The sequence below is a fragment of the Bufo bufo genome, chromosome 10 (assembly GCF_905171765.1).
Source record: "Bufo bufo chromosome 10, aBufBuf1.1, whole genome shotgun sequence".
NCBI lineage: Eukaryota > Metazoa > Chordata > Amphibia > Anura > Bufonidae > Bufo > Bufo bufo.
In genome coordinates this window covers 25190750-25217202 of record NC_053398.1, presented here as the reverse complement: position 1 = coordinate 25217202, position 26453 = coordinate 25190750, and the positions used below count along the sequence as shown (strand labels likewise).

The 26453-nt window shown below is 42.8% G+C and overlaps 1 protein-coding gene across 1 annotated transcript; it reads left to right on the top strand.

The window, feature by feature from the left end:
* EIF3M (eukaryotic translation initiation factor 3 subunit M) lies at positions 1 to 26453 on the top strand. The gene is made up of 11 exons (XM_040410057.1): positions 1 to 119; positions 4694 to 4826; positions 4920 to 5058; positions 7323 to 7446; positions 7531 to 7625; positions 10752 to 10835; positions 13458 to 13557; positions 14157 to 14238; positions 23104 to 23247; positions 24419 to 24479; positions 24876 to 26453. Exons 1-11 carry the CDS (start codon positions 78 to 80, stop codon positions 24994 to 24996), a joined length of 1125 nt encoding a protein of 374 aa, XP_040265991.1. The 5' UTR covers positions 1 to 77; the 3' UTR covers positions 24997 to 26453.

Here is a 26453-nt window from a genome sequence, read left to right as displayed (position 1 = left end):
CCCTGACCCGGAAGTGCTCGCCGGCTCCCTTCCCTTTTCCGGTAGCTAGGCGGCGTGCGCTAGAAGGCCGTACAGCCATGAGTGTCCCGGCTTTTATAGATGTGTCCGAGGAGGATCAGGTGAGGGGATACGGGCGTGTGTCAGGTCTCAGCTCCTCGTGAGGGGATAGGACTTTGGGCTGAATAGTGCCCCAACTGAGGGGTTTCTGGGACCTTTGGTGCTGCAGCATACGGAGAACTGAAGATTCCATTCCCCTTCAGTGCTGCAGATAATTGGTGCAGTTGTCCCTAGCAACCAATGAACTGGGCTCTGATTGGTCACTGAGGAGTTACCCATAGCAACCAATCAGATTCCAGCTCTCATTTTCAGAAGCTCTCTGGAAAATGACAGCAGGGTCCTGATTGGTTACAGTGGCTCCCACTTCCCCTTCCGCTAGTGTCCCTGTATCCTCATAGTGATGCATGGTGCCCCCATTATACCGCTATAGAGGACAATGTACATCGTGTGTGACCACCATAGTTCACATTTACATTGACTTCTAATGAACTGAGAGCGATTGGCCGGGACCTGAGGCAAATCAGGTTATGTACAGATATCATATGGATCAATCTAATGTTATCTGGGCCTTTAAAAGGAAAACCCACCCAAAAATTCTCTACTGCCCACTATGTTCTGTCCAGAAATGTTTCCATTGGGCTACTGTCACATCTGCGTTTTTGCCGGATCGGTCAGGGGATCAGCGAAAACGCATCCAGTCAATAATACAACCGTCTGCACCCGTTCAGAACAGATCCGGTTGTGTTATCTTCTGAATGAACAAGACTGATTCCGGCACGAAGTCAATGGGCGCCGGATCTGTTTTATTTCGTGTCTGAAAAAACGGATCCGGCATCATTGACTTACATTGTGTTTTGTGCCAGAACCGTCTTGATCAGTGTCCCATGACGCACTCATAAACGCTGCTTGCTGTGCTTTTGTGTCCGTCCGTCCGTCATGGGAACGGAATGCATTCTGGTGACTCTGGTCCCTGCAGTTCAGTTTTGTCCCCATTGACAGTGAATTAGGGGCCAAAACGGAAGCGTTTCCCCCACTATTGAGACCCTATGACGGATCTCGATACCGGCAAGTAAAACTCAGGTGTGAAAAGTAGCCTTAGAGGTTGGAATGGGTTATGGCCTGAGCGCGGTCACATCAGTGCAACAAAGGACGGTTAGGTGATTTTAACATCTGCATTTCCCCTTCCTCTATTGAGATCCGTCATAGGGGCTCAATACCGGAGGAAAACGCTTCAGTTTTGTCCCCATTCGTTGACAATGGGGACAAAACTGATCTTAAGGGAACGGAGTCACCAGAATGCATCCCGTTCCCACGACGCACACAAAAGTGCCGCAAGCAGCGTGTCAGAGTGCATTCTGGGATGCGGAGCCATACGATCTGTCATGATTCACAATACAGTCCTGATCAAAAGTTTAAGACCACTTGAAAAATGGCAAAAAATCCTATTTAGCATGGCTGGATCTTAACAAGGTTCCAAGTAGAGCTTCAACATGCAGCAAGAAGAAATGGGAGTGAGACAAAACATTTTTTGAGCATTCAATTTAATGAAAACAACGAATAAACTGAAACAGGCTGTTTTTCAGCTGATCAAAAGTTTAGGACCACACCTCCAAAAAAAAAACTAAACCCCCCCAAAACAGAAATCCAACTTCCAAACATGAACTCAGTAATGAGTAGCTCCGCCGTTATTGTTTCGGCATGCTTGATGCAAGCGTTTCCATGAGGTGAGTGGGAACATTTCTCCAAGTGGTGAAGACGGCCGCACGAAGGCCATCTACTGTCTGGAACTGTTGTCCATTTTTGTAACCTTCCCTTGCCATCCATCCCCAAAGGTTCTCAATTGGATTTAGATCAGGGGAACAAGCAGGATGGGCCAAAAGAGTGATGTTATTCTCCTGGAAGAAGTCCCTTGTCCTGCAGGCATTGTGTACTGTAGCGTTGTCCTGTTGAAAAACCCAGTCGTTACCACACAGACGAGGGCCCTCAGTCATGAGGAATGCTCTCTGCAACATCTGGACATAGCCAGCGGCCGTTTGACGCCCCTGCACTTCCTGAAGCTCCATTGTTCCACTGAAGGAAAAAGCGCCCCAGACCATTATGGCGCCCCCTCCACTGTGGCGCGTAGAAAACATCTCAGGTGGGATCTGCATGTCATGCCAGTAACGTTGGAAACCATCAGGACCATCAAGGTTAAAAAAAAAAAAAATCTCATCAGAGAATAAAACTTTCTTCCACCTTTGAATGTCCCATGTTTGGTGCTCTCTTGCAAAGTCCAAACGAGCAGTTCTGTGGCGTTCAAGGAGACGAGGTCTTTGAAGACGTTCTTTGTTTTTGAAGCCCTTCAGTCTCAGATGCCGTCTGATGGTTATGGGGCTGCAGTCAGCACCAGTAAGGGCCTTAATTTGGGTCGAGGATCGTCCAGTGTCTTGACGGACAGCCAATTGGATCCTCCGGCTCAGTGCTGATGAAATTTTTTTGGGTCTTCCACTTGACTTTTTTGTTCCATAACCCTCAGAATCATTTAAGAAATTCCAACTGACTGTCTTACTTCGTCCCACCTCAGCAGCGATGGCGCGCTGTGAGAGACCCTGCTTATGCAGTTCAACAACCCGACCACGCTCAAAAAGGGAGAGTTTTTTTGGCCTTTGCCATCACAACGTGTGACTACCTGGCAGAAAATGACAATGAATCCACATCTTTGCACAGATTTGGCCTTTTAAAGGCATGTGGTCCTAAACTTTGGATCAGCTGAAAAACAGCCTGTTTCAGTTTAATCGTTATTTTCATTAAATTGAATGCTCAAAAAATGTTTTGTCTCACTCTCATTTCTTCTTGTTGCATGTTGAAGCTCCACTTGGAACCTTGTTAAGATCCAGCAATGTAAAATAAGATTTTTTGCCATTTTTCAAGTGGTCTTAAACTTTTGATCAGGACTGTATAAGTCAATGGAGACGGATCAGTTTTCTCTGACACAAAAGAAAACTGATCCGTCCCCCATTGACTAACGATGGTTTTAGAGACTGATCCGTCATGGCTATTTAAGAGAGAATTCAACTGGATCTGTTCATAACGAATGCAGACGGTTGTAATATCCTAACGGAATGTTTTTGCTGATCCATGACATATCCAGCAAAAACGCAGATGTGAAAGTCGCCTTAAAGAGGACCTTTCACCGATTTTGACCCTATGAACTAACTATACAGACATGTGGAGCGGCACCCGGGGATCTCACTGCACTTACTATCATCCCCGGGCGCCGCTCCGTTCTCCTGCTATGTCCTCCGGTATCTCCGTTCCCTAAGTTATGGTAGGCGGAGTCTGCCCTAACGCTGGCCAATCGCATTGCAGAGCTCACAGCCTGGGAGAAAATAACCTCCCAGGCTGTGAGCTCTGCGCTGCGATTGGCCAGCGCTAGGGCAGACTCCGCCTACCATAACTTAGGGACTGGTATCTCCGCCTACTATAACTTAGTGAGCGGAGATACCGGAGGGCATAGCGGCAGAACGGAGCGGCGCTCGGGGTTAATAGTAAGTGCAGTGAGATCCCCGGGCGCCGCTCCACATGTCTGTATAGTTAGTTCATAGGGTCAAAATCGGTGAAAGGTCCTCTTTAAACCTATAGAGGTGGGAGTTAGGAGTCCAGTCATGAGAATGAAGGGACCACAGACCACATTAAAGGGGTATTCTGGTTACTCACAGTTATCCCCTATCCCACCGCTGGGCCTCTACTGATCACCAGGGTCCTGTGGAGCCCTCCTGAAATAGTTGGATTGGCTGGTCAGAAATGCACGACCCCACTATATTCATTTCTATGGGAATTCCGGAAATAGTAGAGCGCTGTACTTGGCTATCTCCGGCTCTCCCATAGAAAAGAAGGGAGCAGCGGTGCACATTTTTTGACCAGCTGCTCTGTCCATTTTCGAGGCGATTTCACGGGTTATGTGGCCCTTGTGATCAGTGGTAGGACCACCGATCTAATAGTTATAGCTTTAACAGCGCTAACCGGAATGCCCCTTTAAAGGGGTTGCCCAATTCCAAGCTGCTTACAATGGTCAAAACTTAAGAAATAAAACTCCCCGGATACTTCTGTGCCAATGCTCCCCGAGTCCCCATCTGTTTAACTGGCTTCAGAGGTGGCACGTCAACATTACAGCATGTGATCACTGCAGCCAATCAGTGGCCAGAGCATTGACCTCAGTGGTGTTGATGTGGCACTGCTACTGCCAATGATTGCCTGCAGCAGTCACGTCATGGGGAAAGGGGTAGAGTGTTGGTAAGGGGCAGCACTTCTTCTTTGGCATGCACTGAGATCATGGAGAGCAGGGGGCAGGCAATGAATGTGTCGTCAGTGATGGCTAACACGTTCATTGTGGGTTGTAACCCCCCCAGCGTGCAGCACGTGATCCAAGAATCGCCAGGAGCATATCATTTGACTGGGGAGCACATTGATGGCCCGGTAGGTAACTTTTAATAGGTATCAATGGAAACATTGGGGACATAAAAATATAAAAACCTGGAATATCCAATGTCTTCAGTGCACGGCTACTGTGGAAGTTGCTGTATCAGTCCCGCTGCCAACTGCTCAGTGGTGATAAGGGTTTGTGGTCTCCTCAAAAAAAAATAATGTATTTTTCCAGGCAGCTGAGCTTCGTGCATATTTGAAATCTAAAGGCGCAGAGATCTCCGAGGAGAATTCAGAGGGGGGTCTTCACATCGACTTGGCCCAAATTATTGAAGCCTGTGATGTCTGCCTGAAGGAGGATGATAAAGGTATGGCGGCAGTCGTCTATTACAGAGGACGCTGGTAGTTGTATGTAACCTCTCGTGTGCCAGCTGATGACCGCCCTGATGTCTTTTTCACAGATGTGGAGAGCGTTATGAACAGCGTGGTCTCTCTGTTACTGATATTGGAGCCAGACAAGCAGGAAGCTCTCATCGAAAGCCTATGCGAGAAACTTGTCAAATTTCGGGAAGGTGAACGGCCATCTTTAAGGCTGCAGCTGTGAGTAACCTCTTCCCAGTCTCTGGTGGTCATATAAATGGATTGGGAAATGGCAATTATGAACTAATGATTTGGAGGACAATTTTTTATTTATTATTGTATTGTACTCATTTTTTCAATTGGTCATTATCAAAAATATTAAGCCCCTTTCTCTGTACAGCCTTAAGATTCTGTAGAAGCATGCTCTGTATTTTTACGGTTTCCCATCAGGCAGCTCAACTGATGGCGCCTTATCTCTGACATCATAAGCACTTGTTCTAGCTCAGTCCTTATCTTACTGATAAGAATGTGGCTTAAATAAGTGTTTATGATCTTTAAGTAATTTAGAGATAAGGGTTATTAGATGACAGGCACAAAGTGAAAGTATGATTCGGGCAGCTAGACAAACAGTTAATCCTTTGTCACAGAACGGCTCAATATTTTGAATAAAGGCCAATTGAAAAAATGATTTTCAGCCCAAAATGAGCAAAATGCAATAATAAAAAATGGGCCCCCTAAGGCTACTTTCACACTAGCGTTCGGAGCGGATCCGTCTGATGTTTGATCAGACGGATCCGCTCCGATAATGCAGACGTTCGCATCCGTTCAGAACGGATGCGTCTGCATTAAAACTTAGAAAATTTTCTAAGTGGGAAAGTTGTCTGAGCGGATCCGTTCAGACTTTACATTGAAAGTCAATGGGGAACGGATCCGCTTGAAGATTGAGCCATATGGTGTCATCTTCAAGCGGATCCGTCCCCATTGACTTACATTGTAAGTGTGGACGGATCCGCTCGCCTCCGCACGGCCAGGCGGACACCCGAACGCTGCAAGCAGCGTTCAGGTGTCCGCTCACTGAGCGGAGCGGAGGCTGAACGCTGGCAGGCGGATGCATTCTCAGTGGATCCGCCTCCACTGAGAATGCATTGGGGCCAGACGGATGCGTTCGGGGCCGCTCGTGAGCCCCTTCAAGCGGTGCGCACGAGCGGACACCCGAACGCTAGTGTGAAAGTAGCCTAAGGTGTACATAGCGATTTTTCTGGCAGTGTAAATGCACCGCCGATTTACCTGATGAACGAGCAAAACGCTCGCTCATCATGTAATTGTATCTTTTGTGCAGCACAAAAGATCATGGTTTCTCAGTGGCCGATCACGCTGTGTAAACACGAAAGGGACCATTAGGCAGGGTTCACACCAGCGGATGCCGTGCGTGGCATCCGCTCCGTGAAAGAGTGCCAAGACCCGATGCAGACTGCAGCGGCACGGAGCGTTAACATGACTGATAATGCTCCGTGCCTCTCTGTGATCTCTTTACTACGAAATCACAGTTGTCACTGTGATTTCGTAGTAAAGAGGTCACAGAGAGGTACGGAGCATTATCAGTCATGTTAACGCTCCGTGCCGCTGCAGTCTGCATCGGGTCTTGGCACTCTTTCACGGAGCGGATGCCACGCACGGCATCCGCTCGTGTGAACCCAGCCTTAGAGTGTTTATGAGGTCAGGAGATCAGAGATAAGGCTTCACACTCAGGAGGCAAAGTCTGCAAATAGACTGTTTTTTTTTTTTACCCCACGTATCACAAAAACTACTGAAAATTTTAATAAAGACCAATTGAAATAATGACTTTTAGCCCAAAATGAGTGAAATGCAATCATAAAGAAATGCACCAAAGGTGTACATAGGGGGGAATTTATCATGAGTAGAATATTTGAAGTCAGTTTTGCTTGAGTCTGTGTTGGAATACTTTGTGCCACATTTATCAAATGTCACAGGTTCTTGGATAAATTTGGCTTGTCCTTAAACCTACCACTTCTTTCTAGAGAAGCTCCTCCAGTTTTCCTCCTCCTGGAGTGAGATTGCGACTTGTAAAAAAAGTTGCAATGATAAATCTGGAGTGAATCTCATTAACATAGCTAACCACACCCACTTTTCCGCCTTTATTACAAAACTGGAGTGAGTGGTGTACAAATGCAAAAAGTCGCAATTTTTTTGCGCAAGTGAGTGCGCAAAAATTTGCGACTTTTTCACAATCGCTTAAATTTTGCGTACGCGGGTGCAAAAAATGTCAAATATTGTGACTTTTTGATGCCAGAATTCTGGAGTGAAGGAATGATAAATCAGGGCCATAGCCTTTAAGAAAAATCACAAAGAAAAAAACAAAAATCTTGTCCCTTTCAGTTGTGGCTATTTTGCAGGTAGCACTGATTCTGATCTGTTGTCGTCCTGTTCATGCTTCATGATCAGGTTTTATAATGTTATAAGTATTGGGTATGTTTTTTCCATAGGCTGAGCAATCTGTTCCATGGCATGGATAAGGGTACCCCAGTCAGGTACACGGTGTACTGCGCCCTCGTCAAGGTGGCAGCTACCTGCGGAGCTATAGTATACATTCCAACAGATCTTGACCAGGTGAGTGCCCTCCTCCTGTAGTAACAGGTGTACAAACCTTTTCATCGGCGCTGCATTTATCTTACTGCTTTTTATATATTTCAGGTTCGAAAATGGATCGTTGACTGGAACCTCAGCACAGAGAAGAAGCACATTCTACTCAGACTAATCTATGAGGCACTTGTGGACTGCAAAAAGAGGTACATAATCCTCGGACGGTGGTGGGGAGGTAGCTGTATTTTCCTGTTTAATTAAAGGGGTTGTCCCTTGATTACTGTAAAAAAAATGAACATCAGGCATCATATAGTCCTTGACGATCTCTTTCTAACAACGCTATAACCAGCCCTGTACCTTACATGGAACCAGAGATCTCCTCATTCATTGCTCCTATTGCTCTGGTAGATTTATTTCCGGCTGGCAGCTCAGAGGGGGGGGGTGTCCTTTCTGCTGTAGCTCAGGGGGGGGGTGTCCTTTCTGCTGTAGCTCAGGGGGGGGGCGTGTCCTTTCTGCTGTAGCTCAGGGGGGGCGTGTCCTTTCTGCTGTAGCTCAGGGGGGCGTGTCCTTTCTGCTGTAGCTCAGGGGGTGTGTCCTTTCTGCTGTAGCTCTCTCCCTAACACAGCTCAGAGATCTTGTCCTTTGTGCTGGAACTCTATCACAGCTCAGTTGAAGGATAGGACTGAGCATGTGCGTCCACCTCATTGAGGTGAACAGAGAAATACGAAAAAACAGAACAGCAGGTGGCGCTGTACAGATACATTTTATTGAATAACTCAGTGGCTGTACAAAATTTAGAATTACATGCAATTACAAAAGTATTTAGATCCAGGTGCTGGTTTGAAAACTGCAAAGTATTATGGTGGGACAACCCCTTTAAGCCTCTGCTTAAGTTAGTTTAAAGAAAACTATAGACATAAAGCGTGCTGAACCTGTCAATAAGCTGACAGTGTTATGGGAGCTTTATGACAGCAGATGTCATGGTTCAGAACGATCGGGCATGTTGGTTTTCACCATGCTCAGTCCTTTTTTCCCTGGTATTTAAAGGGGCTGTTCAGTTTCATGACTGATGAAATTTGGTTGTTTGGTGTAGAGATTTGTTTCCACCTACAGCTGTCTTGTGTGTGGTCGACTTTATTCTTGAGTCTATACACTTCTTTAAAAAAAAATTACCACTATTAAAGTGATATTGTATTGTTTGACAGAGGCATAAAATTCCCACGGTTTTCATTATATGCAGAAAAACCCTGTGTCTCAACAAAAGGTTGTGATAGTCCGCCTTTAACCCCAGCCTCACTTGCACTTTTAAAAAATCTCATGCCATGGGGTCAGTATGGTCTGGGTTTATTTTTTTTACTTGACCCCAAGGCTAAAGGTTGCCAGTGTGACACTGAGGGGAATTTACTAAGACCCTACATCTGCCCATCCTTGCACTGGAGTGAGATGGGACAAGAGGCCTCTTAATAAATTAGTTATATCTTTGCCTGATCGTGCACAATAAAATCAGATCTATGCCAGTTATGAGCTGGTGTAGATTTACACTATTAATTTACACCAATTTCTGCAGGAGGCAATGCCCTCTTCTGCTAAACCATGAATTGTTTTTGAAAAAAGTGCTTAGAGAAACCGATACAACCAAAAGTAACAGGTTTTTGTGCGAATGTGGCCTGCGTCTAAATTTACGCCTTTTGTAATTCAGTGTTATGGAGCAAAGCTATTGAACAATTACCTCCGTTATTCCCTTCCTTGTAGGCCGCAGTACCATACCAGGCATAGACAACTGACCAGTTAATGTTTTTTTTTTTTTCAACAGCTATTAAAAGATAAAGCATATTCTTATCTGTATATATGGCGTAGCAGTAGGGTGTCATCACTGCCTCACAGTCACCTTGTTTCTGTCTAGCAGAAGTTTTTTGGGTGTTGGATATTAAACACCTATCCTTAGAATAGGTCATCGATATCGGGGGTCTGACACCTGGCGCCCTTGCTGATCAGCTGTTTGAGAAAGGTACTGCGCTCTGGTGAACGCCGCAGCTTACCAAGCACAGTGCCTTCCATTGGATACTCACTAAAAAATATAAAATCCAAGGCGCTCCATAGTGCAAACTCTCCCAACCATTAAAATGGTATTGAACAGGAATGCACTCACCAGATTGAGTTGTACAAACACCTGCACTACTTTTACTTGTGATCCCGGTAGCTGGTGCTTTACATGGTGCCTCAGAAATCGGAATAGTGATCTAAAGGGAGGAATGAAGGCAGGGTCCTCAGAGATAATATTTTATTAAAATGTTAAAATAAATAAAAAAAAAAACAAGTATGATGCGTTTTGGGGGCAGTCTGTCCCCTTTCTCAGATACATTGTTTAGTGGCTGTGCTTGGTATTGCAGCTCAGCCCCATTAACTTGAATGGGACTGAACTGCGCCTAGTCCACGTGACCGATGAACGTAATGTCGCTCACCCTGACTGGCAGGGTTGATGGGAGGTGGACTTCCACAGATCTATTATTGATGGCCTATTCTGAGGATAGGCCATCACCATCAAAGCCTCGGAAACCCCCTTTAATTAAATTCTGTTGCAGAGAAAATTTAGAGTTTTTCGTGGTACCTAGTCAGAGCAGTGCTGTCATTGTCAAAGCTGGGCGCTCCGCTGTCTGCACGGGGTGTCATTTATAAAAGCAGATATGGTGCAGCTCAGTGGTTAGCGCTGGTGCCTTGCAGCGCTGGGGTCCTAGTTTTGAATCCGACAAAGGACAAAACATCTGCACGGAGTTTGTATCTTCTCTGTGTTTGCCTGGGTTTCCTCCAGGTTCTTCGGTTTCCTCCCACACTCCAAAGACATCCTGATGGGGAACTCTGATTGTGAGCTCCATTGGGGACAGCCCGTTGCTAATGTCTGTAGAGCGCTGCGGAATATAGTAGCGTTATACAAGTGCATAAAATAAATAATACATAAAATGCTGTAGCATTGTTTTACCATAGCATGTGTACAGACTGAACCTGTTTGTTGATGCAATGGAAAAGTTGCCGAAAATATATTAAAATGTTAGTTATTTATATAAAGAAAATTGTCAGTTTGTGTTTTCAGCATGTTTTAGTTGATTTAGCAAAAAAAAAAAGAGATTATAATTGATAATCGTCTATAAAGTTGAAATAATCAAGATTATTTTTTTGCCCTAATCGCCCAGCCCTATCTCTACTGTTCACCCCATGTGTCTTCTCCCTTTAGAGTCCTTTGTTCCTGTGATGATTTGGATTTCTTCACGTCGCCCTCCTTTTACAATTGTACTTGTGTACACACTTGATCGCTGATTTCTATCTTTTCTTTACAGTGAGGAGGCAGCTAAAGTGATGGTGGAGCTGCTGGGAAGTTACACAGACGATAACGCCTCTCAGGCCCGCGTCGATGCACACAGGTAGAATATTAATGAGGTTATCCCATGATGAATGTAAAAAATGAAATTCAGACATCATATAGTTCACGACAATCTCTTTCTAACAAAGCTAGAACCAGCCCTGTACCTCACATGGATCCAGAGATCTCCCCATTCTTTGTTTCAATTGCTCTATCAGATTGATATCACGCTAGCAGCTCAGGGGTGTGTACTTTCTGCTGCAAGCTTGGGGCGTGTCCCTTCCACTGTAGCTCTCTTGCTATAACAGCTCAGGAGGCAGTTGAAGAATGGAACTAAGCATGTGTGTCCACCTCAGCGAGGTGGACAGAGCAGTAAGGAAAAAAAAACACAGCAGGTGGCGCTATGCAGATACATTTAGGTGAATAACTCGGTGTCTATATAACATTTTTAATTACATGCATTTACAAAAGTATTCAAATCCAGGACCTGGTATGAAAACTACAGAATATTTTTTGTGGGACAACCCCTTTAACCAAATTGTCCATTCTGTCCTCCCTGCATTATCTTGTGCTGCTCACTCATTAACGAGTATATGAAGTTTTAATATGTTGTTCCTAATGCCATAATAAAACTATTTCTAATATACTTTTTTAATCAATTTAGTATTTTTATTATACTTTTACTTCCCTAAAGCGCACCATTCACTGTGCGCTTAAAACTCAGTTCAGCGGTGTACGGATACACATTTTATGGGGCTGCAGCAGTGCTGTGAGTACGGGCAGGAGCTCATATTGCTGCTCCTGCCCGTGCACCCCAGAGGATTACTAACTCCTAGTATGGCACATGGGTACCCTGTACCCATGTAATATGCCAGAATTAGGCTACTTTCACACTAGCGTTTTAGTTTTCCGGTATTGAGATCCGTCATAGGGGCTCAATACCGGAAAAAAATTCTGTTTTTTCCCAATTCATTGTCAATGGGGACAAAACTGAACAGATCGGAATGCTCCAAAATGCATTCCGTTCCGTTTAGTTGCATTTCCATACCAGAGAGCAAACCGCAACATGTTGTAGTTTGCTTTCCGTCCTGGGATGCGGAGAAAGACGGATCCGGCATGACTCCCAATGAAAGTCAATGGGGACGGATCTGTTTTCTCTGCCCCAATAGAAAACTGATCCGTCCTCCATTGACTTTTAATGGAGATCATGACGGATCCGTCTTGGCAATGTTGAAGATAATACAACCGGATCCGTTTATAACGGATGCAGATGGTTTGTTATATCAGTAATGGAAGCGTTTTTGCTGAACCCTGCCGGATCCAGCAAAAACGCTAGTGTGAAAGTAGCCTTAGCTGAGCGGACGGGCTCCTGCTTCTGCCTGCTCCGCTACGCTAATCCTGGCATAGTACATGGGTACCCATGTGCTATACCAGGAGTTGGTAATTCTCCGGGGAGCATGGGCAGGAGCAGCAATATGCGCTCCTGCCCATATTCACAGCACTGCTGCGGCCCCTTTTATAAAATGTGTACACCGCTGAGCTGTCAGCGGTGTATAGAGAACAGAGTTTTAAGTGCACAGTGAATGGTGCGCTTTAGGGAAATAAAAGTATAATAAAAATACAAAATTGATTTATTAAAGTATATTAGAAATGGGGCATTGGGGACAACATATTAAAACTTCATATAAAGGTTTAGTTACTCTTTAGGCTAAATGCACACGATCAGGATTGCGTGTGGAAAATCCGCACCGTAGGTCATGTACATTGTATTCTATGAGAATTTGAAATTAAATTCTCAATGCACACGGTGTGGCTTTTTTCCACGCGGATTTTAAAATCCGCAGCATGTCAATTTATTTTATTTTTCCTGACCAGATTTTTTCCATTCACTTAGGAAAATTCGCATTGACCGGATTGACCGCACGGATTTACCTGCGGATTTCAGTGCGGATTCTCCGCACATGAATCCTGAACGTGTGCATGTACCCTTAAGCTGTGAAAGTTGCAGCTTTTACTAAAAATATTTTCACTAGGATATGCCATTAAATGGGCATCTGATTATCTAGATCCTTGATCTTTAAGAAGCTGCAGAGATAGATACACACAACAGCGCCCCCATTTGCCAGCTCTGTAGTAAACTGCAATACCACTGCCCTGCACAGGGTTGAGTGGGAGTCCTGGTGTGCAGGGATAACCCCAAAGAGGCCACTGTGCTTTTTGTTCTCTGGATCTGCAGACATTGGACCCCCAACAGAATAGGAGGTTACAGCATAGCCTAACTATATAATATAATAAGATGTGGAACACCCCTTAAATCCACCCATTTTTTTGCTTATTCTGGATGTCCAGTATTTCAGTCTTGGTATACAGCCATGTGCCGTTAGCTCTAACTATTCAGTTATCAGAAGGAAAGCTTGAGTAGTAAATAGGTCATTGCCATTGTATAATATATATAGACTTGTTTGATGACTTTCCATGATTAGATCATATGCCGGTAACGACGTACCTGTATGGAACAGAAGCTCAGGATATCCACCTGCCAGTTCCTGACATGGCCAGCATAGGATAACTTACTATACCACCTCTTGAAGCATGTTTTATTAGTTTTAACCTTTTTTTTTGGGCAGGGAAGTTGTGAACCTACCATTAAATGATTTGACTCCCTTATTTTTCTTTGACTTAGATGCATCGTGAGAGCATTAAAAGATCCCAAGACATTCTTACTCGATCACCTTCTTGCTTTAAAACCAGTGAAATTTTTAGAAGGCGAGCTCATTCATGATGTAAGTAGAATTTTGGTTTTCTAATAATATTATTATATAAAAATTATTATATTAAAAAGCATTTATCTATCCGCAGGATAGGTAATAATTGTTGTATTGCAGGGGTCCAACAGCTGGGAACCCCAGTAGTCCCAAGAACTAGGAGTCCCCTCTTTGAATAAATGGTAATAAACATGTAGGTCCACTGCTCCATTTACTTCAATGGCAGTGATGTAGACCGTGCTCTCAGACCCAGAGATGTGAAGGCGATGGTCACCTACGTGTGCTCAGCTGCTGCATTCAAAGAGGGGACTCTGGCCTCTCGTTCTCAGGACTGCTAGGGTTCCCAGTCCTGTAGACGGGTGATACTTTCTTGGGATGATCACTTAGGTAGTCTTGTACCATCTTCACTTTACACGGGCTTCAGGTCTGGATGTAATTGTCCTAAATTACGGTTTTGTCTAATGGGAGAAATCATCACTTCTCACAATCATCACCGAATCATATGGAAAGTGCACAACGTGTGATTATTATGGGGGCGATGAAAAGACATATACTGTACTTGATGCTTTTTAGTTCTTTCTGGAAAAATTAAAAGTATGTCCTGTTTGTGTTTAAAGCTCCTGACGATATTCGTGAGCGCCAAGCTTTCTTCATATGTCAAGTTTTACCAGAATAACAAAGATTTCATTGACTCACTGGGTAAGTAAATTGATGACTGAAGTAACAATATCAATATACTGTATCTTGGGACTATAAGGCGCAATTTTTAGCAAGAAAAATCTTGCTAAAAATTGCCTTGTTCTTACAGTTTGTAGTCAGGGTGATGCAGTGGGACCAGACCTCCCGGTAAAGCACTCATATAGCGTTTTGCTGTATCACACTTCTCTCTCTCCCTGCCCGACACCGATTAGTGCAAGCAGGAGAGGAGGCTGAATGATCGAGACACTCTGAGCAATGTCATTACATTAACCTCTTCAGGATGTCCATTCTTTACTTGTGACCACAGCATCTGAGGTGATAATCATGAGAAGCCGTTCATTCCTTGTGGTAACCGCTGAAGGATCCGAGGCTACCACTGCAGTAGTTCCTATGGAGACCTTCAGGTGGCGGGGCTCCATAGGAACGTAGCGCAACTCCTATAGGCTACAATGGTATTTCATTGCAGTCTATGGGACAAGCATTCTAACAATTGCTTGTTAAAGTACTCTAAGGGAACTTAGTATATGAGTAAAAGAAAATAAAAAGTTAACATTTCAAAAAATATATAAAAATTCAAATTAGGCTCGTATGGTAGGCTGTTCTGGCAGGGGAACACTATAATGAAAGGGGCCAGGCCGGACTTCCGGCAGCACGTGTGCAAGCGTTAGTATGGATCCGGCAGGCTGTTCCCATGCCAGACAAGCAGAAAGAAGCCTTACCCCTCGTTTACCCATAATAAAAAAAAACAATAAAAAGATTAAGGTCATTTGCACTGCAGTATCCGAAAACGCCCGTAGTATTAAAGTATAAATGGCCTCTGCCTTTTCAAACACCATAATGAAAAAAAAAGAGGGCCGATTCAACGTTTTTTTTGTTGCTTCACGTCCCCATAAAAAAAATCACTAAAAAGTGATCAAACGTCATACACATCCAAAATGGTATCAATAAAAATTACAGAATGCCCCACAAAAATTGAGCTTTCACACAGCTTCATAGACATAACTATAAAAAAAGGTATTGGGGTCAGAATATGGCGTTGGAAAGAAAAAACTCTACTAAACACAAGAAAAATCTATAAATGTAGTATTTCTGTGATCATACTGACCTGTAGAATGAAGGTAACTGGTCAGTTTTACCCCATAGAAAGGAAAAACCCATAAAACTATGGCAGAACTGCGTAATTTCACCCCATTTTTTTTTCCTCCTTCCCACTAAATCGTGTGTAATATAAATTGATGCTGATAGAAAGTATGACTTGTCCTGCAAAAAACGAGCCCTCATACTGCTATGTGAACGGAAAAATAAAAAAGTTATGGCTTAAGGAAAGCAGGGAATAAAAAATGAAAATGAAATATCACCCTGTCCTTAAAGGGTTAAAAGAAAAATTACTGCTCAATGGTATACTGGTATACTATGAAGAGGCCCCAGCACCACAGTCCCCTCAGACAACTGATCGGTGGAGGTCCTGGGAGTCAGTTTCCCCCATCAATCAGATATTGATGCCCTAACCTGAGGATAGGTCATCAATATTTAACTCCTAGAAACCACTTTAAAGCCTGTTGCACGGTGTCTTCATGGCCCATCTGCATTGACTTAAGTTTAGGATGCTGGATACAAGAATTAGGACCCAGCAATGATCGTAAGCTCATTTGCTAATGGCAAAAGGCTGGGGCCTCCACATTTTTGCCCTTCATGCAGCCTTGGGGGATTAAAGGGGTTCTGCAGTTTTTTTAAACTGAAGATCTATCCTCTGGATATATCATCAGCATCTGATCGGCAGGAGTCCGACACCCGGGACCCCCGCCGATCAGCTGTTTGAGAAGGCAGAGGCGCTGGCAGTAGCGCCGCGGCCTTCTCGCTGTTTACCGCAGGCCCACTGACGTTACGACTAGTATCACTGGGCGGGGCTAAGCTCCATTCAAGTGAACAGAGATTAGCCCCGCCCAGGCCAGTAACACTAGTCGTGATGTCACTGGGCCTGCGGTAAACAGCGAGAAGGCCGCGGCGCTGCTGTCAGCACCTCTGCCTTCTCAAACTACTGATCGGCGGGGGTCCCGGGTGTCGGACCCCTGCCGATCAGATGCTGATGATCTATCCAGAGGATAGGACATCAGTTTAAACAAACTGCAGAACCCCTTTAAGAGAAATGTCAAAAGACTTGTAAGGAAAACAGAAAACTGGACTGAGGTCCTGCAAACCTTGGCGATCCAGTCCGGCGCTGTTAATTTGCTCCCTAGCATGCGTCCGTGTGATGGAATGTTAATGTCAGCAGCCTCTTTATTTACAGACCAAGCGAAAAGGGAGTAGTCATTAACACTGTGCCGCTCCCCCATTAATGTGTAATTGACTGTTTCAAAAGTGCACAGGTCCATCAGCCATTGAGCGCACTACAATTACATTTTCCATATTGAATCTACCCCCCCTTCCCATTTCCCCCGTCCATTCTGCCACTCCGTTACCTTTCTGTGGAAAGGGGTCAGAGCCAATGCCAGACAAGGTAAATGACGCATTACCGGAATAAATACACTACGGTTCTGACAACTACGCCTGACAGCAAATTTAGTTCCATCTACACAGTCCTGGATTGTATGTACACCTGTTATATAACGCACAGATCCGGTATGAGGGAATGAGGCTACTCTATACATTACCCCAACAGAACTGTGCGTCCAGATGTAAACCTGTCAGACGTGCTACAAGCACACAAGCACTTAGTATATGTTTGCTTGATGGGTTTATTACAGTACAGTCTGTATACTGCACTTTTTTGTGATGTACTGTTGCTGTATGGAGTAAACATCACATTTTTATGTTTAACTGCTTCATTATGGGGGCGATTTTCACTTTTTGCGTTTGTTTTTTACTCCCTGCCTTTTCTGAGCCCTAAATTTATTTTTCTGTTCACATAGCCACATGAGGGCTTGTTATTTTTTGTTTTTTTGTGGGACAAGTTGTATTTTCTAAATTTATATTCCATACGTGGTGGAATTGGGGGGGAAAAAAAAAAAAAATTCCTCCACAGTTTTATGGGTTTTGTTTTTACGGTATTCACCATGCGATAAAACTAAGCTGTTACCTTCATTTTCTTGGTCAGTACGATTACAGCAATACTACAAAAAAGGTCTTTAGAAATGGCGGACAGAAAAAAAAACTTTTCCAAATTTTTCTTCTTCTAAGTGTTAAACACAAGAAAAACGATATAGTTTTTCTTGTGTTTAATATTTGAAAAAACAATTTGGAATTTTCTTTTTAATTTTTTTTTCCATCGCCATATTCTGACCACCCCATAACTTTTTTTATAGTTACATCTGTGGAGCTCGTTCTCGTTACGGAATTTTTTATATGAGGTAAATATTGTTGTATTTTAATGGTACGGGCATTTTCAGATGCCTATGATTATTTTTTTTATTGTTTATTTTTAATTATGGGGAAAAGGAGTGATTTGAATTCTTACATTTTTTTTTATTTTTTATTATATATATTTTAAAAAAAAAAGTTAACTTTTTTTTAGGCCCCCCAAGGGGACCCCAGCATGCGCTCATTAGATAGATTGCCATTTATATTCACTAATGGATTTGTATTCATTAGTGAATACAAACTTTAGTATATTCCAGTGCAGTGCTGCCACCTGTTGGCCGACATTGGAAAATTCCAGTAAAAGGCATTGTAAAAAGCTTTGTACAGGCTCTGGCATTTTACTACTAAGGAATCTCAGCCAGGGGAAGGCGTTCCTGCCCCGGAAGTGTGGTGTTCCTGTTTTTTTACTTTTCAGATGTTGTGGTTACATTTAACCATGGCATCTGAGTGGTTAAAAGTCTGTGATTAGCGTTAACGCCAATCGCAGATATTAGCCGTGGGTGTCTGCTGTGCGAAACAGCAGGCTGATGGCTATGGGCCCGCATTGCTCTGGAGCGAGCACCATTTTTAAAGACCTTACTACCAAGGTATATTACGATGGTAGGGAAGTGATTAAAGTACAGAATTTTATGTAGTTGTAAATTACATAGAACCCAAAATTCAGTAGGAGCACGGAGGAAGACCAGGAGTTGCTGAACATATTGCTATATAGTTTCATGGGGAAAGATTCAGTGTACTTAAATTTTATTAATTTAAAGGGGTCTTCCCATCTGGACGTCTATGGCATAGCCACAGGATACGCCATAAATGTCCAATAGGTGATGGTCCCACCTCTGGGACCCATTCCTATCACAAGAAGGGGGCCCTGTTGTGCGCCGCCGGGAACGGAGAGGAGGTTGAACGTGTGAAGCTCTCTCCGTTCACTGCTATTTACAGAAGTAAATATCACTCTTCTCAGCTCATCCTGCCTATAGGTTGCATAGAACTTTCAAGGTTATAGGTTCCCTTTAAACCTAATTTATTAGATTGCATACATGACAAATACTTCTATATATTTTTAGGGCTTCCTTTACACTTCCTTCCTCGCCTCTTCCCTGTCCCCTAACTACAAGCAGTTTTATAACATTTTGATGATTGAACCGCTTCACGCATTATCACCTACATGTACGTGATGATGTGTAAGTGGTTGTATGGAGCGGGCTGTTGTGCTGACCCTTCTCCATACGCAGTGGTGGGTGCCCGATGTATAATACAGCAGACACCCAGCCGCAATGATGAGGAACGGCAATTACACTGAACCTGGTCCTTTAACCCCTAAGATCCCGCCTTCCAAAGTGATTGTGGCATCTGTGGAGTTAAGCAGCGAGAAGGGCTCCCTCTGCCTTCTGATCGTAGCCCCCGCAGTTAAAAATTGCGCCCGAAAATGCCTGAACTATTAATATATATGGAGAAAAAAAAATGAGAAACTGACAATTCGCCATTTTTTGGTCATCTTGCCCCCCTCCCAAAAAAATTTGAATAACAGTGATCAAAAAGTTGTACAGAACCCAAAAATGGTACCAATAGAAACTACAGTTTGTTCCACCAAAAAAAAAGCCCTCATACACCTCCGTGGATAGAAATTTTAAAAACTTACCACTGTCAGAAATTGGCAATGCAAAGAAAACTTTTTTTTTTTTTCAAATGTTTATTTTTTAATTTTTTTAAATAGTAAAACACAATAAAAACTATCCAAATCTGGTATCGTTTTTTTTTTCTCAGCCACACACACATGCCAATTAAAGCTGTCTGTACCCCAGAGGGCCTTCATGCAAACATGGGGAGAGCATACAGACTCCATGCTGGAGATGTTCTAGTTTCTTGGATTCACGTGCAGACAGCAGTCCTAGCCACTGTAAGCAGTCCTTAAAGAACTGATGACTTTGCAGTAAGTCTCACAGATTCCCAAGATAGCAGGATATTGCCGAGCGCTGGGTGACGTTAATTGTACTGGGAAGTTTATTTTAGACGGCATCTAATTTGATTTGTGTTAGTTCTCTGGCAAGAATGTGCTGATTCCTTGATTACTAATTAAAATTCTAGCGTTACAATTTGTCATCCGGATCGCCCTCTCATGTTCACCTAATATTTGCTTGCAAGCATCGGGCCTCTTTTACAAAGTCAATCAGCCTTCATTTGTTAATTATGTTAATTTGTACTAATTGATTTTTATACTTTTGAGATGCTTGACCAAAGGCCTTTTGGCTGCTTTAATTTTTTTGTTTGATAGGCTGTCTGCTCCCCTGCTGTAATTACAGCTAATTATACACCTAATTAGTGACAAAGCATGTAATGTGATAAACCCCTTCGTTTTATGCATCCCAGTACAGTATATACCCGTATTTCCTTTTACAAGCAAATGGTTTAACAAATGAGGAGCGATATTACAGATGTCATAGATGACACAAATAGGAATAAAGGAATTTTGTAGCTTGACATTACTCTGCCGTGGAGATTTCTCGGCCTAGAACTACATACACGTGTGTGTCTGCTGCTCTGACCTCACATAGTCCAGCTACACATTGCGAATTGTGGAGGTCATTTATCAAACTGGTGTAAAGTAGAACTGGCTTAGTTGCCCATGGCAACCAATCAGATTCCACCTTTTCTTTTCCAAAGGAGCTGTCAAAAATGAAAGGTGGAATCTGGTTGCTATGGGCAACTAAGCCAGTTCTACTTTACACCAGTTTGATAAATGACCCCATATAATCCTATGGGATTGAAGGTATCAGACACCAGAATCCAGGAATTTTTCCCTAATTTTGTCCTTGTAATGTAGTGTCCTAATAGTGTAAAAACAAAAAACAAATCAGTGGTAATTGTGTATATACTGACAGCAAAAGCACTGACGTCCCTCCACGTTTTTATTCTTGACCTACTGGCATGTACAGATCACGAAGGCAGAATGGTAGCCACTTTGCCTTGACGTGGCTTTCCCTGGTTACATAGCAAAAAAAACAAAAAGTCAACCTTAGACTCTGATAAGAGCCTAGGTTGGATATTACCGCTGCCAGATGATGTATCTCACTGTTTAGACCTAAGTTAGAATATATCACTTACAGGGTTTGATTGTTGATACTGGCCTTGAAGGTCATGCTTTGCCTTCAGCAGGTGAATTAAACCTTTAAGTCTTTAAGTTCATTAAAGAGGTTCTCCGGGAATTAAGAAAATAAAAATTATTGAAAATACTTAAATTTCAGTTTATCATAAATATATTCCCATATACCTTTCATTAGTTATAATGACTCATTTTGTCTAGGGAGCAATCATTAGGAGTAGAGATGAACGAACCGACTTCTGATGAAACATCGGAAGTCAAGTCGCATAAAACTTTGTTCTAATACTGTACGGAGCAGGAGCTCTGTACAGTATTATAATGTATTGGCTCCGATGAGCCGAAGTTATTACTTCAATGATAGGTAGAGGTAATCTTCTTAAGATGATATGGATGCCGCTATTGCTCTACATATTGCATAACTCCCCAGTATGGATTCCCATGCATTATTATTATTATAAGTTACAGAGAATATTTAGATCCTTGTTATGGAAAAATAAAAATAGTAGAATCCGATATGAAACATTACAGCGGAGTAAAGAAGCGGGGGGGACTGGCGTTACCTAAACCCTTTAAATATTTCTTAGCAGCTCAGTTGCAACACTTTAAGGGCTGGGGGTCCCTGAGAGAGATGTGGAGAATTGGTGAAGTGGGCATCTGGGGTCTGCCAGCCTATTTCGATTATGGAGAAAGATTTACCTGACCCTTTTAAACCCCTCCCAGTAGTAGGATTAATGAGGAAGGTCTGGGGAAAAGTTAGGGAAATTCTGGGTGTCCAGGAACTATTGGACCTGTCTCCTGTTTGGAATAACCCTCATTTAATAGAATTGTCCAAACTGCAGGGATTTTCTGATTGGGAACGTAAAGGACTATGGAATTTAGGTCAACTATATTCACAAGGTATCCTAAAACAATTTTCACAACTTTGCACTGAATATGGCCTAGCGTCTACCCATTTCTGTAAATACCTTAAGTTAAGGCACGCTATCAGTTCGCAGGATAAAGTGCGCCCCCTACAATTTGTATCACATCTCATGCTTAAAAAACGGATAGAACCAGGTCCTGTAAAAGGAGCCATTTCGGATGCTTATAATACTTTGCTATATGAGCAGCTGAAAAAATATCCGCTCAAAGTTAAGTTGAAGTGGGAGAGGGATGTGGGCCCCATCTCGGACAGCCAATGGGAAGAAGTCCTTGCACAGATTCCTGCTCTAACCCCTAGCGAAGCGGCTGGACTGTCTCAACTCTATATGATACACAGGGTATATAGAACTCCAATCTTCTTATAGAAGGTGGGATATAGATCTGACTCCAAGTGTCCGAAATGTGGGGAAGAAGGGGCCGGATTGCGCCATATGCTGTGGAATTGCAGTGCGCTACAGGGCTATTGGACAGATATAATCAATTTATTAAACAAAATTTATGGAGTTTGGTTGTTGGATCTTTGTTAAGGATCCTGTTTATTGACTATCCTGTTTTGTACGATGAGTATTTTTGCACTGTGTTGAACATAATATATGACACAAGAATTTTGTAAAATGATATTGTTTATTTTTACAAAATAATAAAAATGTATCTGATTTAAAAAAAAATACTGTACAGAGCTCCTGCTTCGTACAGTTTTAGAACGAAGTTTTATGCAAACCGACTTCGGATGTTCCATCCGAAGTCGATTCGCTCGTCTCTAATTAGGAGAGATAAAATGGCCTCCATCCTATTAGTACACACAAAACCTGTCCTAATCACACAGCAGGACAAGTTACTTCACAACACTGAAGTAAAGAGCTGCCTCATCCTCTTCTCTGCTCTACTGGTCAGGGATGATGATCTTCTACTTCTTGTCTCACAGAGATTCAACTAAAGTCAGTGTTGTGAAGTAACTTGTCCTCCTGTGTGATTAGAAGAGGTTGTGTGTGTGCTAACAAGACGGCAGTCATTTTATTTCTCCTGATTGCTTCCCAGACAAAACAAGCCATTATAACTAATGAAAGGTATTTGGTAAAATATTTATAATAAAGTAATATTTAAGTATTTCCATTTTCTTAATCCCTGGTGAACCCCTTTTAAGACATCAGCAAGTCTGCGGGTCTGGTTCCTGTCAGACCAGAATTGATGACATCACATCCTTTGTTAACGTGACTGCTCAGCCAACCCCTGGTCACGCAAATGGGACTACTGAGGCCCATAACTGACTAAGTGTTTTCATATAATTCCGTGTTGGCCAGCGTTTAAAATCTGGCCCCTGCATTATTTGATACCTAAAAAAAAAAAAAAAAAAAAAAAAGCTTTTAGAATAAACCACCCTCACAATGATGTTTTATGTTATTGAAAAATGATTGGTCCAACAACACAGAACAGCATTATGGTGATCAGAGCTTTTTGGATGAGCAGGTCTACATTTGATTTTTCTTTAGGTCTCTCGCATGAGCAAAACACAGAAAAAATGCGGCTTCTTACGTTTATGGGAATGGCGGCGGAAAACAAGGAGATTTCATTTGATACCATTCAGCAGGAGCTTCAACTTGGAGCGGATGATGTGGAAGCCTTTGTAATTGATGGTATGTCTCCTTGTAGGATTTTCATACCCGCGTGATAAAGCTATCGGCATCTGATATACGGTTTACATATAGCAATGTTCTCTCACTTCAGCAAATGGCATTTATCCTGTAGAGAAAGTTACTACAAGGCCTTACTAATGTATTGTGATTGTCCATTTGCTGGCTTGATTCATTTTTCTATCACATTGTACAGGGCTTGTTTCAATCCAGCAGTGGTGGTCGTGCTTGCACACTATTGGAAAAGGCCTCCCTGGTGGCCAGGAGCGTGGGAGTGTGCATAGGATGATGATTATTCCTATAGTGTGCAAGCACGACCACTGCTGCTGGATTGCAGGGTGGTTCGTAACCATGGAAATAAGCAGTGTATAATGTGATGGAAATATGAATCCAGCCAGCAAAGGAGGCAATATGGACAATCCCAATACATTAATGAGTGCCTGGTATTCACTTTCACTACATAATAAATGCCATTTGCTGAAGTAAAAAAAAAAAAACTTTAATAGTAATAATACTAATCTATTACGGAGTCATAATACCCCCACACGTATGAGTCCTAAGGCTCTTACTCCATAGCTGACACTGTTTAGGGGGAGGGGGTACTTGAGAATTTGCCACAGGCCCACTTCATATTTCAATTTAAAGAAATCTATGGAAATTTGGCGCACACAAGATTATATTGGCATATATATACGCTGACCACTATCAAGGCTTGTGACTGAAAGCCCCTGGTCTCCTTTATACAGTGTATGTTCTTATATATAGGCCTCATGCACACACGGTATCCATTTTGTGGTCCGCCAACTATGGCTGCAGTCCGTGTGCTGTCTGCATTTTTTATTTAGGGGCCCATTGACTTCAATAGGTCCGTGGTCAACATTTTGCGGACATATTCTGTCTTTTTGCGTAACTGACATATGGATGCGGAAAGCATATGGATGATCCATGTGCTTTTTGCATCTGTGTGTCCATTATGCAAACAGAACATGTCCTCAAAATGTGGACCCACGTAGCCATTAAAGTCAATAGGTCCTCAAAAAATGCAGATGCAACCAGGACGGTATCTGTATTTTGCGGACTGCAAAATACATACGCTCGTGTGCATGAGGCCGTATACAGTACCTCACACCTTGTTATTTTGTAACATACGTGGTCCTCATGCTTATAATTCCAGCCGTGAAAACAAAGATGGTGTACTGCAAAATTGACCAGACACAGAAGAAAGTTGTTGTGAGGTAAGGCAATCATTTCCCGGCCGCAGTGTGCAATCTAGACTTTTTTTTTTAATTATTATTTCACATAATATATCTGTTTAATATTTTGAGCCCGTTCCCGTCATGTGCTTGTAGTTAAATGCTGCCTATTTATCATAATTTTATTAAAGCCCAGAGCTGAATGTGATTAGCTTATTTAATGAAAGTGTCCTATTTTCCAGCACATTTCACTTAATGACCGCGAAAGTGGCCTGAATGCTAATTAGCCCGCACGTCGTTCTATAGTTGGGCTTGTAAAAACTAGAATTGTACTCTGGAACCGGCAGCACGGGATGAAATGATTAAACTGCAGTTGGAATAATTGCAGAGCACTCTCGGCCGTATTGTAGGATTGACATTCTTATTTATTTCCTCTAGTCACAGCACACACAGGACCTTCGGGAAGCAGCAGTGGCAACAGTTGTACGATATTCTCAACTCCTGGAAACTCAACTTAAACAAAGTGAAGAACAGTCTCCATAGTATTTCTGACGCTTGAGCAGAATGAGCATTGCAGCGGCTCTGGACTTGGACCGTTTGAGCCGTGCCTCCAATGGATCGCTCAGAGGCGGTCTAAATCTATTTTAAATAAAGCTGTTTAATCATGAAGTGGAAAAGTCAGTATGAGATCTTTACCTTCTTTGTAGTATCTGAATGCAGCTAAATATGCTTTTATTGTAGTCTCTTACATATATCCGAACCTGGATGCAGCCATTGCAAGTGGAAGCAAAATATCTATTGTCTACATTGCAACACACAACAGAAATGAGGTTTATATAAGGCTATGTTCACACTGGTATCGTCACTTCAGTGTCTATAACTGCAGCCGGGACACTTGACTCATAATGGCGTCTGTTGGGGTCCCTATCATTTGTCGGCAAGAATATCATCTGCATGCTGTGTTATTCTTGATGTCAAATTTGAGAACTTCAGGCAGAGACTCCTCCAATTTAAAGGGTCGTTCAGAAAGTTCATATTCTCGAATATCTGATAAAGATATTTAGCCACCAGGCCCACTTCATATTTCAATTTAAAGAAATCTATGGAAATTTGGCGCATACAACCATATCCATTTTGCTGTCCGCAAAACATGAATACCGGCCGTGTGTGTCCCACAGTTTCCCATTTCGCATGGCCCACACTATTGTAGAAAGGCCAAAAGCAGACAAGAATAGGACAAAAAAATGCAGATCGGACGTGGAATGAAAATATGGTTGTGTGCATGAGGCCTTGTTAGGCAAATGGTTCAGAATATAAACTTTAAATGACCCTCATGTGAACAGTCTTACAAAATTATTTTTTCATACTGTTAGATTTATTAAAGGGGTTATCCAGGAATAGATATTGAAGACCTATCCTATCGGGACCCCTGCCGATCAGCTTTTAGAAAAGGTCAGGTGCTCAATGAATGCCATGGCTTCTTCCTAGGGCAATGACGTCACCATACATCGGTCACATGGCCTAGCTGCACCTCAGCCCCATTGAAGTAAATAGGGCTGGGCTGCAATACCAAGCACAGCCACTATACTATGTACTACGCTGTGCCTGGAGTGCTGCCTGCTGCGGCGGCTCCCTGAAACGGCTGATTGGCAGGGGTGCTGGGACTCGGACCCCTGCCGATGCGATAATGATGACCTATACTGCGGATAGGTTATTATTTACCAGAAAATCCCCTTAAAGAAAAATAGCATCCCTTCAATCCTGAAAGAAAAATATGTAATACCACCATGTAAATGTATGAGATAAAGTTGGCATGGAAGTGTATCTATCTTCAGGCATGATCACTGACGAAGCACAGCTTTGGACTCAATAATTTCCTTGGCTTATCTTGGCTCACATCAGGAAGATCATTTGTTTTGAGTGTTATTTGTCCTGCAGGTAACTCAGAATTTTGAGTACCCTGGGGACTCTTCATATGCTGTCTCGTATATAAAAAATAAACTACTTTGGAATTTT